Source organism: Calonectris borealis, chromosome 23 (genome assembly GCF_964195595.1).
Source record: "Calonectris borealis chromosome 23, bCalBor7.hap1.2, whole genome shotgun sequence".
Lineage (NCBI taxonomy): Eukaryota > Metazoa > Chordata > Aves > Procellariiformes > Procellariidae > Calonectris > Calonectris borealis.
In genome coordinates, this window is record NC_134334.1 from 2,500,934 (window position 1) to 2,517,809 (window position 16,876).

The window sequence follows — 16,876 nt, forward strand, 5'->3', positions numbered from 1 at the left end:
GGTAGAGGAAAAAAGGTGCAGGCTTGTTTAAAGTGGGATATCAAATTAACTGCTAGTGTTCTGCAGAGTGCATTCTATTTATTTAAAAATGCTTCTGGCATATTTAAAGAAATGTCATGAAGCCTTTTAGAATTAAAAGTATTGGGATTTTTCAAACTGCTTTAAGGGAATAACATTCTTGGTATGCAGAGATTGTGTCAGACCATCTACAAAAGAGCTGAAAAACAGTTTAAGTGTATGTTATTCTACTTGTATTTCCACAGGAGCTGTCTATAAAGTATTAGGTATTATTTATATGAAACATCTCAGAGAGCTGGATAGTTAATGTATTATCAGACTGAACCAACTTTCATAATGATAGCCTGTAGAGGTAGCCTGAGGGTGATAAAGGGTGTACATCCATTAGAGAGAGCAGACAAGACAATGTCAAAGCCACCGTTTGTTGCAAGGACCAATAAAGTCAAACCCTCTGCTAAACCACTGTTTTTCCAAAGTGAATGGAGGGGAGGAAAAAAAAAAGAAAAAAGTCTTTCTCACATCATGATTGGGATAATAAGAGCTATACACAGAAGAAATCTGAAAAATCCAATAAAAATGTTTAAATAAAAATACCAGTTTTCACAAAGAAAGCCCAGATTTCTTTTTTTAAAAGGTAGCAGAAAAAAAACCAACAAATAATGAGCTATTTTATAAAAAGCTGTATGACTAAGAGTGTGTAAATGTGAATTACAAAAGTATTTTTAAAACATACCTCAGAGTCATCTTTAATGTTGTCATGTTTCCGGTTTGAAGGAATGTAGGGAACTGGAAAAGAAATCAAACAAGTAGTGTGGTTATTAAGATCTTCATTACAAATAATTTTAAAAATTGATAAATGGAAAGATGATTTAGTAGCTTAGGGTCAGCAGTTTGCTTTAAATACTATGGGACAGTTGATCAAATTTTTCCACTTTATTCTTGTAATCCTGACAGCAGATCCTAAGGGCACTGCAGAAACAACCAACTCCGAGACAGTAAAAAATTCATCAATGAACCTTTGAGCTCATAATAGTATCTGACAAAGGCCAGAATCATTTTGGAAAATGGGTATGATAAATGGGCCCTTAACACAAGACAGGTTAAACCATCAAAAATATTAACCTAGAAAGAGTACTCCAAATCGCACAAAATTAAGAAATACTTAAAGTCTGAGAGTGCACTTATATTAGCATCATAGTTTGGATCTGAAGCGTAGGTTTTCTGTTTGTTTTAAAAAGTAAATCTATTGTTGCCAATCGCTCCATGCTAAACTTCACATTCTGGAATGGTTTCAGAGCATATGAATTTAGGATGAAAACCAACCAGATGATATGCTTCAGAAGTACATTTACTGCAATTGAATCCCATGGACTAAACTAGAGCTAATCCAAAGTAAACTTTAAAAAAACCCAAACAAACAGGTGGAGTGGAAACTGGGCCTCCAAATGGGGAAACACATGAATTCCAACTTAACAAGAAAGTACTCACTTCCATCAGTTTCTTCTGAAGGGAGGTCAACTTCATCATTTTTATCATCTAACTGAGGTTCCTGGGAAGGCATGACCGAATCCTTGCAAAATACGTAAGTTATATGGGAAAAAAACATCGGTTTATGCAGTGTCTTTCAAGTGAGTATGTCTTGCCATATAACTACAATACAATGAGAACCTTACATTTGTATCCTCCAGAATGAAAATTGGATTTTGTAGAAAGTATTTCCGAATATTAACATTTTGTAACGCACTATAAAACCAGCCTACCTAAATGCTATGTCAGCCGTTCTCCGCAACTACAACAGATGTTTAGCTGTCTTCTAAAAGTAAGATTAGTGTATTTTATTGCAAAGTTCAAACTTTAATTCTATTTAAGACTTCTGAGTCTGTTTCACATGGAACCGCAACAAAGTAAACACTTCAGCGTGATGTTACACACAATTTAGAGCACTGGCATATTCCTTTCCTGTTTAAAAACCATGAATTGTTACTCTTTATGCAAGGGTATTACATAAATTGGTAAAGATCACAATACCAAATAGTTTCATAGTATATTTGGACCTCATTCACAACTCATAATGAGACATGCAGGACTATTCCAATAGGTATAGCAACATGCATAAATAAATTGGCAAAGAATCTAGAAATGTCAAGGCAAGTCATATGCAATACCAATAAAGAAAAATACTGGTTTGAGCTTTGAGTGAGACACAACATAGTGCAACAACCAGTGAGATCCTGGTTATAGTCGTGATGAGTATGGGGAAGGGCTAAAATTCAGGGATACAGATTAATGTTTAAAGTCTAGGAAACACACTGGAGTTGCCACTGGAATATACAAGGGGAATAGAGAAGATGAGAACAGTACTGCAGAAACTGAGATGGCAAGAACATGAAAGCAACAAGCCTTTTTGCAAGCGGTAGCACAAAAACCACATTAGTGCCTTAGTTCTTAAAACATTCCCATGGCTAAAAGGAACAAACGCTAATTGTCAATGACAACTTTTTATCTACCTGTAAAATACAATAAGTCTACTGGAGAAGTCAAACTCAAGCTTGCTTACACTTAAGTCATATAACAAGTTTTCTTTTCTCACTTTGCCTCCGCTGCTCACAATCGAAAGGCTTGTCCTCCATAGATATTTCAGAAACTGAAAACCAAATACCACTAAGTATTATAAATCTACAACCATGCACAGCACTTAATTACTTCAGATGCACATCTAGAAACAGCAACAGACGACACAATGAAACATGCTAGCTTTATACAGAATGCAAACTTACCATATGCCTTTTGCAGGTCAGCGGAACAAGTATATGACAGCGTTTATGGACCAATAATTTGCAGTTGATACACTTGTAGCCTTGCCTTCCGAGACCCCATATCCTTTCACTGCACTGGCCACAATACGCTCTCTAAAAGCCAGAATGCATATTGTCAATTCAATTATCAATTTCTTTCTGTAGGTGAGTAGTTATCTAGCAGCAAGAATCCACCCTACAAGAATCCATCCTAGTCACCTTCTAATAGATGTTCAATAATAATTCTTTTAGTATATCCAGGGTTTCCCTAATAACTTAAGGTTACACTTCATACTTAGAATTCAGCAGTCCTTTTTTAATGAATGTTAAGAAAACAAGTTATCTCAAGCATATGGAACACATTACATCCTAACATCAGCAAATCATTCTTAGAGAATAGATATATTTTGGATTTCACATTCTGACAGAGGTTACCCAAACAAAACTGACAGGAATTTGTACTACACAATTACACATAAAAAGCACCCAAACTGACTAGCACAAAATATTACAAAAGACAAGTTAAAGTATGAAGAATGTTCTAAATCTGCACCTATATACTTTAACAGTGGTAGAACATCAGCAGAAACTTTGCATAATTACAACTCATCTATCAAGTCTGATGTAAAACCTCTAGATGTTGCACTATTTATTATCAAAAATATATGGCCCTCTTTTTTATACATGCAACAAAATGGCATCTGAATAAATTAAATCAAAATGAGGACAAATTAAGAAGCCAGACATTCTACTGCTGACTTTAACAGGGCAGGTCTTTAAATAATTTTTCCAGTGTATGTGTGCTGTGGTCATTTCATCCACTTTACCCAAAGTGCCAGATAGGAATCTGAGATTCTTGCATGCCAAGTCACCTCGTCTCAGTTATCCCTCTACACAGTGCACAGGTTGCCAACAGAAAACTTACTCATTATTCCCTATCTGTAAATTTTCTCCAGTAATTACTGTAACAGGCTAAGACATTGCCTATCATTCTGCAAGCTGCACATGAAGTCCTGCACTCACCCCCCATTTCAGGCTTAGAGAGAACTCTGCAACTGTCCCAAAGCCACAAAACAGTGAAAGTCTGTTCCTCCCAGCAAACTGCATGTTAGAGTGCGGTTATTCAGATCCTCAGGCTAATGAATCACACACGGTGTCCTGCCCAAAAGCCTTAAGCTACTATAAATCCTTACTAGTAGTATTAGAAGAAAAAAAAAATATTTAAAAAAGAAATAATGATCAAGGAATGGATATTTTTAAAAAATATTTTCTGTATTGCCCTTCTCATATTTTGATAGTTGTAGAAAACAGAACTTAACTACATCCCATTCATCTGTACAGCCAGTCCTCCCTGATCAGGAGAAACCCAAACTGCATTGCCCAGGAAGAAACCCAGAAAACATACTGCCTAATAAAAGAGGAAACTTTGGATATCTATTATAGCCACTTCTTTCAAAACTCCTGGTCCATCAGGCTACCTTCGGTATTCTTGTATAGGTTTGGCAGCAGTAATATTAAGACTAAATAAAATGTCTTAGGCCCTGGAAATGACATGCAAGAAAATAATCTCATTTACTTCAGTCAGATGCAGGGAAGCAAGGGGTGGGGGGGGAAGGATGTAGGGGCAGCTCCCAAATTCCTTCTGTAAAACAGGTATCCCTCTCATACTTCTCCAAAATACAAACACAGCAATAACAAAGAGTTAGCCTTTACATTATATTCAAGAAGATTAAAGTTTAGATTCTTGCATGTGTTCATTTACCTGAATTATGTGAAACACTTTTAAAAGGTTATTTTGAAAAAGGAATGAATTAATAAGGTAATACTCCAGTCTTAAAAATTCAGTCAACATTAAAATTTGGTATCTAATTCAGTAATACATATATGACCAGACCATAATTTATTATTCATTTATACATTTTAATGTCACATTTTAGAGTTCATGTCAAATTTGTTACTAACTGCAGTTGGATATGGTTTGCATTCTGGCTTTATAAGATTTCATTTGTATACAGATAGTTATAACAAAGTAGTCTTGTTTAGGATTGACAACAAATGGGCATGCTAATGAGATTTCAAAATCTTCATGTGTATATTCACTATTTGCCTAATTTCAGTTAAAACATCCTTATCTATAACATTACAGATTATTAATCTGGCAGGTATGCATTCACAATGTTTCAAAGAAATGTTTTAACTATGTAACAAATAAGCACAAAAAAAATATACGTTTCATATTATAAATGAAAAAAATTGAGTTGGTACATCACATTATACAAATGCATGTTACAATTCAGATATATGACTTACATTTTTCACATACCTAGTAATAAGATACTGAGTTTAAGGGGTTTTTCCTTCTTTCAATGCAGTTTTGGGGTGAAGAGCATTAAAAAAAAGCTAATTTCATTAAAAAAAATGTTGCTGCTGAATCAAAAAGTTAACTCACCTCACTGTACTCAGTTTTGTATGGGATTCCCAAAAGTGTATACTACATTTGTATATATGCTGCAATACTTAGGCATAATGGGATAAGTGAAGGAGGTGTCTCAGCCTTAAAGCTACATTCACTTGCTTATGTGGATTAAGTCAGATTCTTAACGCAGTTGTATTTTAGCTCAATAAACCAGCTTTTTTTTTCCTTAATTAGGTTATGTAATACCTCAGATTCAAAAGAGTTAAAGCTAACATCAAGAGCTCTAATCTTTAAGAATGACAAAAAGTAATGAAGCTAAAAGATTATGCTAACAAGCAATCAAAATCACATAAAGAGTGGAGAGGAGAAAAGCTGATCTAAGTATGCATCAGTTTAAATAGTCACCAAACCATTTTTTTTTTTAAGAGAGTTTAAAAATAAATAATTTCCACCAATCATATATTATTAACTCCATCCCAGACTCAAAGACTTTCAAGTTTTTCTGATTGTTATTACCTGAATAACACTGCATAGACTGAGGAGTCACATGAATAAGCATCTTGCTTTTCCTTTCTTTTCAACACTCAAATACAGAAAAAGCAAAGACTGAGAAAACAATTACCACAGAACATTACCCAAACTGAACATTTTATGCAACAGTACTCACTCTGTTAAAACGTTTGGCTTGAAACAAATGCCCATTCACTCGGTACAGCTTCCTCCATCTTCTGGCTCCACGTCGGTAGATTGATTCTAAGAAAGAAATTAAAAAGGTGTAAAGCAGCAGCATGGTAGCACGGCAATACCAGACACACTATGTTAAGCAAGTTGTGACTTAAAACAATCTTGCTTTTCTAAATATCAACGCACAGCTAAAATCCCTGCTGATTTTTTTTTTTTAAAGGCAGTCGTAAATGACAGCTTCTGCAGGATGTGCTTTCACCACTGCCTCTCCCTTTTCTCTATCCCTGTCTCTTTTTCCTCACATGATCATAATCTTGTTACGGTTCCTTGGCTGCTTGCTGTTCAAGCTCAGGTGAGGGGGACAGATAACTGTTAAAGAAACAGCTTCCTCCGGTAGAATTACAATGCTGATCTCACCATGTCACCTTCATATGTAAACATGTAAAGGATGTTCGGTGCTAATAATGCATTAGATATGCAATATTAAAGATGTTACAAGTCTTGAGAGTTACGTTATTTGACCTCGTTTTTATCTTGCCATTAAACGTTATCAAAATATTTCTTCTGTTAGGGAAACCATTCAAGTGCAGGTCTGCAATTATTTCTAATATATTCTAAACATAACAAGAAGAAATCATTTAATCTGTTTAAGCCAGACTTTCCAATAGGCCATACAAGACAGCACCTAGCATCTACTCCAAATTACTTTAGTTGTCACTTTTCACATACATATGTGCAATTTTTGTGTGACTGGCTAATTAGAGAATTTGATATTTAATACTAAGTGTTGAAAAATGTGTTGTGCAACACTGGTCCTATTTAGAGCAGCACACAGCTGTAACAGTCACACACCCAACCCCTGTCACATAACCAGGGTCATGAGCTTTCCATAGCAGGCAATGCAAGTGGTACTGGGTGGAGTGGGGAGTACAGGGGGAAAAGTTAAGCAAAACGGGGGTGAGTTAAGCAAAAAATTCAGCAGTGATGTTAAAACTGACAACATACTCCTGCTATCAGGAGGCTAAAAAATTTTAAAAAGTTAGATTTGGCAAGATATTCATTGTTGAATAATTAGTTCTAATTATACTTACTCAGAGATTCAAATTCAGGAGTTTTCAAAGTTTACTGTAATATTTAAAGTTAACAAGCATATTTTAGACAGTAAGACAAGTCCGACACATCCCCTTAAACATTTCCAGGAAAAGTATTTTACAGTGTTTTTATGGGTGTTATAACATCCTCTTACTTGAAAAAGAAATGTGAAAAACTAGAATAATTCTTATTTCGATTTATTATTTTAAAGCTATCTTCAGTAACATGATGAGTAAGATTTTCAATACAAAGTTTTAACTGTATGCCTTTTTAAAAACAAGTTATTTATACTAGTTATAATGCAAGCTAACACAGTTGGCAGCTTGTACAAAATATATTTCATCTACTTCAAACAGAAAAATTACCAAGTACAGCAGTTTCATAGCGAATGGAGAACTAAACAGCATAGGAAGTAAAAATAACTCCATCTGAGAAGACAACAGTAAAATATACACTTTTACGATATCTTGTCAGTGGCTACATATATGCTATATTTGGTACCTAGGTACACTGGTTCTGCCAACCAAAACTACTCAGTTTCACAATACGCGATTGTATTTGGTCAATATAAAGTGACCCTTGCTTCTTCCCTGTCACCTTAACTGGGCCTGTCATATTGCTTTATTCTTCTCTTTTAGAAAAGTTGCAACTTCTGCATAAGAATCTCAATCAGGAAGGGGAGGAGGGTTGTGTTGGGTCGGGTTTTTTTATTTGTTTTTAAACTGAGATTCCATTATTATGTTATCTGTTAAAGCTGTCCTTTAATCAGTATAATACAAGTGAAATGATCATCAGCAAAGAATATTTAATATAAAAACTCTGATAGACTTGATTGATAAACATTGCTACATTCTGACAAGGTATTAAACTGTAAATTTATAGTCCTCAGAAGGTTAATGCAAAACCACCTTAAATTTTCATCTTTAATGTTTCTTTCAAGTTTTAAACAGTTAAGTTTTAAATAGCCACACCTTATCAGAGATGAAGTCTTTTTAATTAAAAAACCCAAACAATTTCACTGTCAAAAGATAATGCAATAGTAAATAGTTTCTTTGTTGAAAAATCATTTTAACTTAATATCGAGCAAGCCAAAATCACAGGCTACTGAAATACAATGTGTGAACACTGATTGTAATACTGGGTCTGATTTTAGATACTCTATTTTTGTCCTTCAAAAGCAAGGCATGTAGAAGTATTGAAGTTTCTGTGACTCCACAAATCTACAGTGCCAAATCTGCAAAGATTCATATGTTACTCTATTTATATGTGCAAATGTTTACTTTGCAAGCATTTGAAACAGACATTGCACTATTAAATGAACTGTTAACAATTTGGGAAAAAAAAACTTCTCAAAGAAGCTGCACACCATAGAAGTGGCAAAGATACAGTTACTAGAATAGAGATGTATCACTTGATATGTTTATTTGACTCAAATAGGTCTGCCAAATATAAACTTTACAGCAAACAAAAAACCCCTGCTTTTCCTAAGTGCAAAGAAAATTTAAATGAGAACCTGGCAAAACTATTGCAAAGTTTTTGCCTAAAAACATGCTCAAACAGAAACATCAATGAAAAACTGTTCCACCATTTGTAGGACGACTTTTCACTAAGAGAAAAAAAAACTTCACAAGGATTTTTTCCAAAATAGCTAATTGATTCATTAGACAAAGCACCATATGGAGGCAACCTAATACATCTGTGTTCTGAACATTAACTTATCACTGACATGAGGAATATTAAGGAAATGATAAGTTAACAAGCAGCTTGTGCTGATGAAGTCTGTAAATAAAGGAGCAAGTCACTTCCCTAATTAATGATAAATATTAAATCAAAGTCAGGGTTTTCTATCATACACTTGTGAGGTAACAGTCTTAAAAACTGAACTTAATATAGCGTAGCTTCAAAAAGTAGGAACCCCTACAATTTACCGCTATGCCTACCACTGATTCAGTGTAGGGTCTAAGGCAAATCAATTCCCATTCCCCGACTCTAAGAGGGACCAAGGTAAAAAATGAGAAAACAGCGATCATTGTAAGACACACCTTTATATCACAAGTTCTATTATTATTATTACACAGCAAGATTAAATTTACATGACGGAATAATACGTTCTTAGTATCATCAATAATAGTATTCATTTTTGCAATCCATATTCAGGCAGTGGCACAAAGTCTAGTTGGAGTCCAGTGGCCATCAGCGTACCCGAGGGGACAACACTGGCTCCAATCCTGTTCAACATCCTCATTAGTGATCTGGACGGGGCAGAGCATACCCTCAGCAAGTTCGCTGACAATACAAAACCTGGAGGAGTGGCTGATACACCACATGGTTGTGCTGCCAGAGAGACCTCAACCCCTGGAGAACTGAGCAGGCAGGAACCTCATGAAGTTCAAAGGGAAATGCAAAGGGCTGCACGCAGGGAGGAATAACCCCATGCACCAGTATATGCTAGGGGCCGACCAGCTGGAAAGCAGCTTTGAAGAAAAGGACCTGGTGGTCCTGGTGGACACCAAGCTGAACATGAGCCAGCAATGCACCCTTGTGGCAAAGGCAGCTAACGGTGTCCTGGGCTGCCTTAGGAGGAGCATTGCCAGCAGGTCAAGGGAGGTGATCCTTCCCCTCTACTCAGCACTGGTGAGGCCACATCTGGAGTGCTGTGTCCAGTTGTGGGCTCCCCAGTACAAGAGAGGCATGGCGCTACTGGAAAGAGTCCAGAGAAGGGCCACGAAGATGATCAAGGGGCTGGAGCATCTCTCACACAAGGAAAGGCTGAGAGACCTGGGACTGTTTAGTCTAGAGAGGAGAAGGCTCAGAGACATCTCAATGTATACAAATACCTGAAGGGAAGGTATAATTGAGACCAAGTCAGACTGTTTTCAGTGGTGCCCAAGTGACAGGACAAAAGGCAACAGGCACAAACTGAAACACAGGAGGTTCCATCTGAACATCAGGAAACATTTCTTCACAGTGAGGGTGACTGAGCACTGGGGCAGGTTGCCCAGAGAGGTTGTAGAGATATTCAAAAGCCATCTGGACATGATTCTGGGCAACCTGCTTAGAATAACCTACAGAACTGGACTAAAATGTGTATTCTATGTATCTAGTAATGCACTCATGAAAGAGGACATCCTCCCTAAAAATTCACTTATGGATAATGGCAGATTATAAAAAGGAGTTTGGGTTTTTAATATCATTATTATTTTGAAGCGTTATCAGCTTCAAAAACCCTAACTAGAGCTATACTAGATCAAAGAAACCATGTTGAATAATAAACAGATTCTTAAAGTGGCAGTAAGTATATATCTTGAAATAAGAAACAAACAATTTACTGTCAGTGTTCTGTGTGATGCATGAACAAAGCTCTAATCTTAGTATGCATTTCACCCCTACACTTCATATGGGAAAAGGATACTTTGGAACCTGAAACAAAATGTTTTGGTACGCGTTTCTACAACATTTAGAATAAAACAAGTAAGGGATTCCGTGATTCTTGACAACCAAGAACTAAAGCAAGTTTTTACAGCCATGATTGATCCCAGCCACCTAGAAAAAGGAATGCCATCACAAAAGCATGAGTATTAATTACTGTTTAATGAAAAGGGCTACTTTTTCATTTATTTTTACAGTACCCATCAATTAACTCATTAAGGACTTCAAGTTAGCTGCTTGGAGGCTGAAAGACATATCATATCCCTAATTAAACAAAGTAATCTTTCCTCTCTGATAGATAGTAAAGACAAGCCTTTGCCTAACAAAAAAAAGAATTTTTTTGAATATTCATTTTGTATGTGAACAAGTTTAGAGGAAAACTCAAAAGATATTTTAAGCTGCTAATAGGGCTAACAAATTTTTATTGGGGAACACAAATATATATTCTAATTACAATGAATGTACTGAACTTTATCTGGAAAACTGGAGAAAAAAAGAGATTGTTTTTCAAGTTAAGATTACAAGGGAAATAAAAATACTCAAACTGAATGCCTGAAACAAAATTAACCAGCTGTCTCTACGCAAAAAGCAGTGTGAAACAACTGACTTGCTGTTGTGCAATTCTTCCCTCTGTTGTCAAGCTGTGCAACTACATCCACTAACAGTAATACACAATGAACCTTGTAAATATATTTAATATTGTTTTTTCAAAGACATTCTCTAGGGTTGGTTTTTTTCATCCTTTAAAAAATACTGTAGAAAAAACTTAAATAAAAAATTAAATACAAAAAAATTTAACTGTGAATATAAATGGATGAGCAATTTGTCTGTTGTTCAGTGTTCACTCCAAATTAACTCATCTACAGAAGATACTCCCCGAATTCCATAATGACCTCCTCAGATCTTCGCAGAAAGGATGTAGACCTTGCCTTTGAAAATGTAACTTGGTAAAGTAGGGAGAAATAGAAGAAGGCACAATTGTTTTTCAAAAGACAACATATTTCCCCAGCACTGTTGAAGAGAAACAATTTAAAGGACAAGCCCAACCTGTCCCCCAAGCCCAAAATACTATTTTTCCATCTGAAAGTTTAGAAAAGCTTGTATTTTCCAGAAAATGGAAGAGAGTTCATCAGTTGTCTGAGAAGTGTGGTTTACACCAATGAATGGCAGTAAGATGGCCACAAAAAAATTATTTCCTCTGCATTTGGATTTACAAATGCAATTCCAAAGTCTGCTTTTATGTGATCAAGCTATAATGAAATCTTTTACTATACTAAGCACAGAGATAATTTGCTATTGCTGCAAATCATCTCAAAGATTAATGCAACTTGTTTACAGGCCAATTACATTGCCTGCCAGCTGGACAGCATGAGAATGCCCAGTTTTTGTTTTGTTCTTTTAATGTTTTTGCTGAGCAGACAAGTGAGCATTCTTTCAAAACCAACTCATGAATTACAAGTAGAAAATTGATATTAGTATTTCAGATCAACTCTGAATTAGATAAAAAGATAACATATAAAAATAATTACATACATAGAACAAATTTTGGGGAAGTAAATTCTGAAGAACTTTGATAGTGTGTTGTTTCACTTATGTTTCACATATCTGTTACTTAATACATTCAAATAGTCCAATGGAAACAATAAAACTGCTTTCTGAAGCATGTAACAGACATACATTGTATGGGATGTTAACTGGTTCTTCTTTTCATGAATAAGCTGCTATGTACAATTGCCATTCCTTTTCAGAAGTTAGAAAAGGAAGAGAGAGTATCCTTAACAATATACAGGTACTAAGTGCTTTCACCTCCTGCAGTTATTAAAATGGTCAGAAGATAGTATTTTATTTTTTATTTAATTTAAAACTGATTAGCAGTTAGGGAACTGTATCCCCATCCTTTTCTTTTCCAACAGACACTAAAATTAACTACAAAGATCGACCTCTATGGGAAAAAACCACCAAGCACAATTAAGACAGCAATAATGGCAAAGGAAGTGCACTACATATAGCATCAGCAGAGAACCAACAAGGAAGTAAAACTGTATCTCTCAGAACAGTAATATTTACCCAGCATTTATGGCAACACAGCTAGAATACTGTTGGAATATCCTACTCCCTACTGACTTAGAACGGGGTCAACTGACTCCCGCTTCAGGACTGCTAGGTGGAAAACCTGTCCTGCATACACACTGTTTTCTTGTGCACGATCTCTCGGTTGCTCATATTCATATCCTTCTGTTAAAATGGCTCCATGCCATTGCAAGGTGGTCAGTCACATTTACGCAGACAATGCCATCCAATAAAAACAGAGCTAACATCTCTTTTTGAAAGAGTCTCTGCTGCACTGGTGCTGTATGCCCCTTTAGATCAATCACATCTGTTAATGCCTTACGCTCTTTCTTGGTCTCCAAGTTAAAAAGCTCATTACGAATGGCAATTAGAAAATCTGGATTGCCTTGTCATTAAAAATACTGATTCCATTCAAAATACATGAGAAAATTAAGAAACAAAGATCTAAAAACTATTTTTAAAAAGACGGGCTCTCAGTTGCAAACAAAAAAAATACCACCATCTTATACTGACAGAAATACAAGAAATAAAACGTTTAGACAATACATAAGTTGTACTTCAGAGTTGCCTTCACTTGTGATCAACAGAGGGACTGTTGAGGGAGGGAAAAATATTGTAGATGAGGCCTCAGAGATGCATCTCACAGAGACACCCAGAGTGGAAGACAGCGATGCATCCTACCAGAATAACAAGCAAGACAGTTACTTTAGCTATCAAACAAACCGGAGACATCGAAGGATTTGACTTAATATCGCTTGAGCAAAAGAAAATAACTAACTACTACTTTAAAAGATACCTCTTTAGATACCTCTAAATATTTAGTAGCAAAGACAGTTTACAGAATTATTTCTTGAAAATTGTAATGGAAGCGTAACCCTCCAACATTCATGGTAAACAAATGCATGAGATAACTTGGCATGTTTCTGTCAACCAAAAAATAAACGAAAGACTTAAAAAAATCTCGTAATAAGATATAGCAAAACCCACATTTTTAATTGATCCAGATTGCCTTAACATCAAATATAAGAACTCTAATTGTTTTGGTTAGGCTGCTGAGTGCTTTAAGTCCCATGGCTAAAGTGGCCATCTGTTCGGCAATGCACAGGAACAGACAGTTATAACTTGAACCTCATGCAAAACTGAACATCACCTTCCGCAAAGAAAGATTGCACAATTTAATATATCTACGGTACACTCAACAACTTATTTCATTAAAGACTGCTGTGCATGTAAGAGTGGAACAGCTGAATACACTTGCAACATTATGAAGATGGATAAATCTGGTATTAAACTAGGCTAAGAGCAGGATTCTCCCAGTCACCTGGTGGAGAAATTGCAGCAAGTTTGGGTGATCCACTTATTTCCACACTGAATACTAGAACACCAGCTGTGAAGTCAATCACAGAATTCGAATTCTCTTTTTACTTGTGAGACTAACCATTTATTAACCAATCACTAAGAACTGTTAAGAATACGACTCAGTGACTAACAGCTCAGAGTTTACTCATGTATTATTATCTAGTCAAAGCAAAAATGTTTATCAGTTAAGTGAAAACAAATTTGGTATTCATGCATCAAGACAGTTGTTTGGTGAAAAGTGTTGATTTGTTTTAAGTATACAGTGATACGTTGACCTATATAGAGCGTCTACAGAAGTTTTTGTAATCTTTCGAGCATACACTAATGAACTTAAATTTTCGTTTTCTTTGGAAGGAGGGTAATTATTTTGGAACTAATTGACAAAGTATGATAGCATTACAGCACAAAATAATAGAAGAGAGCATTATTTAAAAATTCTTCTTAACCAAAAACCCCAAGAATGTAAGAAGGTAGATATATAGGAAATATAGTATCGTTTAAAATATTTTGAAGTGGCTGAAGGTATTTATGCTTTCAGTGTCCAAAAGACACTTCATTGCTTCATAAGGCTTTTTCTTACTGCTTGTTGAAGTAGTAACTCAGAACTCAAATACATTTTTCTATGCAAGGGTCATGGCTTTTCTATAGAGATCCTAACTTTGCAATCCAAGACCAGAATTTTATGATTTTATGTGAAATTTATCAGCCGTACTTGAAGATAACATAGCAAAGTACACGAAGTATTACTCAAGAAATCCTCACTAAATTCAGTTATTGGATGCTACTCCAGAAGTGAAGATGTCCTGATTATGAGGATCTCTGTGCATGTCAGTGATCACGTCTGTTTTATGTCCTTTTCAGCGTCTCTTGCTGACATGTATGAATTTTGCAAGGCTGTCCCAAACACAGGATAAAGTAATGCTGTATTTGTTGCCTTAATTTAAAAGAACATCTAATGAAAAGGGACAGAAGACAACTGGTGGTAGATCCATACTTCTGAAGGTGATTAACATTTTTGTTTAGGAAAAAAAAGTTCAAATTTTCCCATCTCTAACTTGGCCTTCTATGCAACTTTAAACTTTACACCCTTTCATGATGTGTAGTTGGCTCTTCTGTTTACAAAACCACAGTGGTTACATGCACCACAACACCAAGCTCACATTGCATTGTTAATAAAAGTCCAAAAGGCTTCTTTTGATGACTGCGTCATATATTCTCCCAAAATAAAAACCACTTTAATTAAAAGATTTACTATAATGAAAACTGAACTTAATGTTCTATTAACATGAATTAAGACCTGCATTAAAATGTTTTTTAATCAAGCTGAAAAAGTATTGAACCAATATTTATTTAAATTATTTAATTCTTTAATTTATCTAACTTAGTACTGAAGTAGATCAAAATTAAGTTCTGAATATTTAAGCAATCTGTAGCAAAATTACTTCAGCAGAAGATGAAGCACTTCTTTAGTATTAAACTCCATTTATGCAACAGAGACCCATGAGCAGTATTCTACTTACCTGAACTAATAAAACTGGCACCTTCATTTAGGTGTATTTTTATCCACATATTACTCATTTTTCACGTTTACAAATTTTACAGCTTCAACTAAACCTTTATAATTTGTATCTAGCAAGCACTTAATGCAACAAAGACCAGATTACTAAAGCAGAACACATTTGTCTTTTCTAGTCTACATCTGCATCCACTCTGCAGGCCACTTTTTTTTTTTAAATAAACTTTATGTCTTAATACATACATGAAGCACTACTTTCTATTATAAATGAAAGCCTGGTAACAGAAAGCTTCTATCTTCTATACAATGTGGAATTACTGAAGAAGGCAAACAAAGAAGTGAGGAGCAACCCAATTAAGTTTCCTGCAGGAATCTGGTTCTACTTTATGTTATCAGTAGCCTGCATGATTTAAGACTTGCTGGGGAATCTTAATCTAGACCTGATACCACACATTTTCTAGAAAAAGTTAATCCTTTGAGTACACGATTCATATCTATTGATAGTTGAAAGGGGTGAGAATTCCAGTTGTTTTTGTGACTGAGCTAGACAGCAATCAGAAGGAACTAAATCCAGTTTGTTGAAGTGTGACCAGTTAAAACTCGGTCAGATCAAATTTTCACCTAGTCTCATTTTTTTTATCTTAAATGGCAAGTTATAACCTGTCTATCAAAAGAGTCAGAGGAAATACAAAAAAGCTAACTACCGACAAATCTCCTAGTGTGGTGGTGCACTTCCCCCCTGCTCCCGGGCCGCTCTATGATCTCAGGAACTCCTGTTAAGTCTTGGCCTTTATGTAATGAATTGAGTGATGAAGCATCCCTTCACCATACCAGGAACTCTTGCATGGCTGAGGTGGGAAACAGCACTGACCATACCAGGAACTCCTGCTGCCTGGCCAACGTGGGGAATGAGAGCGGGGATAATTCGTCATCCCCTGACACCCTTATCCAAGTTGTAGCTTGAGAGGAATGGTACCATTGTTACTGGAATCTTGAGAATTCTACTCACTACCACCTTAGACTATGGCCAAGGTGGAAGTTTACAGACTACTAAAGCCAATCATCTTGCAAACCTATAAATAGCGGTCCTAAGTGAGATCCTTTGAGCTCTCCTGGACCGCAGTGGGCTGCAACCAACATGTCCCTCTGAGTGGGACGCCACTCAGAAATCGCAAACTCTCGGTTTGTGACAATGGGACCTGGGCTGAAACACTCCTTGAGGCTCAACCCCTTGCCCGTTGAGAAATGCCACAACATTTGGCACGAATATTTCATGGACTCATGAGGAATTTTTAACAGGTATACCTTTTGTACATTTACATGTGTATATATATATATTTTTGTCTCTGTGTGTGTGAATTGATTTAGATAACTAATAATAAATATAATCTGTAATTAAGTCACTGTTGTGATTGTAGTAAATTCTATTAACTCACTTTGTAAATGTTAAGTTAGTCAGTGATTAAGTGTTGCTAAAATCTTGTGTCCATCTTAAAA

At 35.7% G+C, this 16,876-nt stretch overlaps 1 protein-coding gene across 5 annotated transcripts in view; it reads right to left on the reverse strand.

Annotated features, from left to right (window-relative positions):
* The window catches only part of PRKCZ (protein kinase C zeta), a 74,090-nt gene that overhangs the window by 32,372 nt on the left and 24,842 nt on the right, over positions 1-16,876 (reverse strand). For 4 of the 5 annotated variants that reach the window (XM_075172232.1, XM_075172229.1, XM_075172230.1 and 1 more), the window contains 5 exons: positions 5,897-5,982; positions 2,796-2,927; positions 2,576-2,662; positions 1,507-1,588; positions 752-804 (listed from right to left, as the gene is read on the reverse strand). In XM_075172232.1, coding sequence (XP_075028333.1) covers positions 752-804; positions 1,507-1,588; positions 2,576-2,662; positions 2,796-2,927; positions 5,897-5,982 — 440 coding nt within the window. The remainder of the gene's footprint in view (positions 1-751; positions 805-1,506; positions 1,589-2,575; positions 2,663-2,795; positions 2,928-5,896; positions 5,983-16,876) is intronic. The other variant, XM_075172231.1, reaches the window with a different exon arrangement.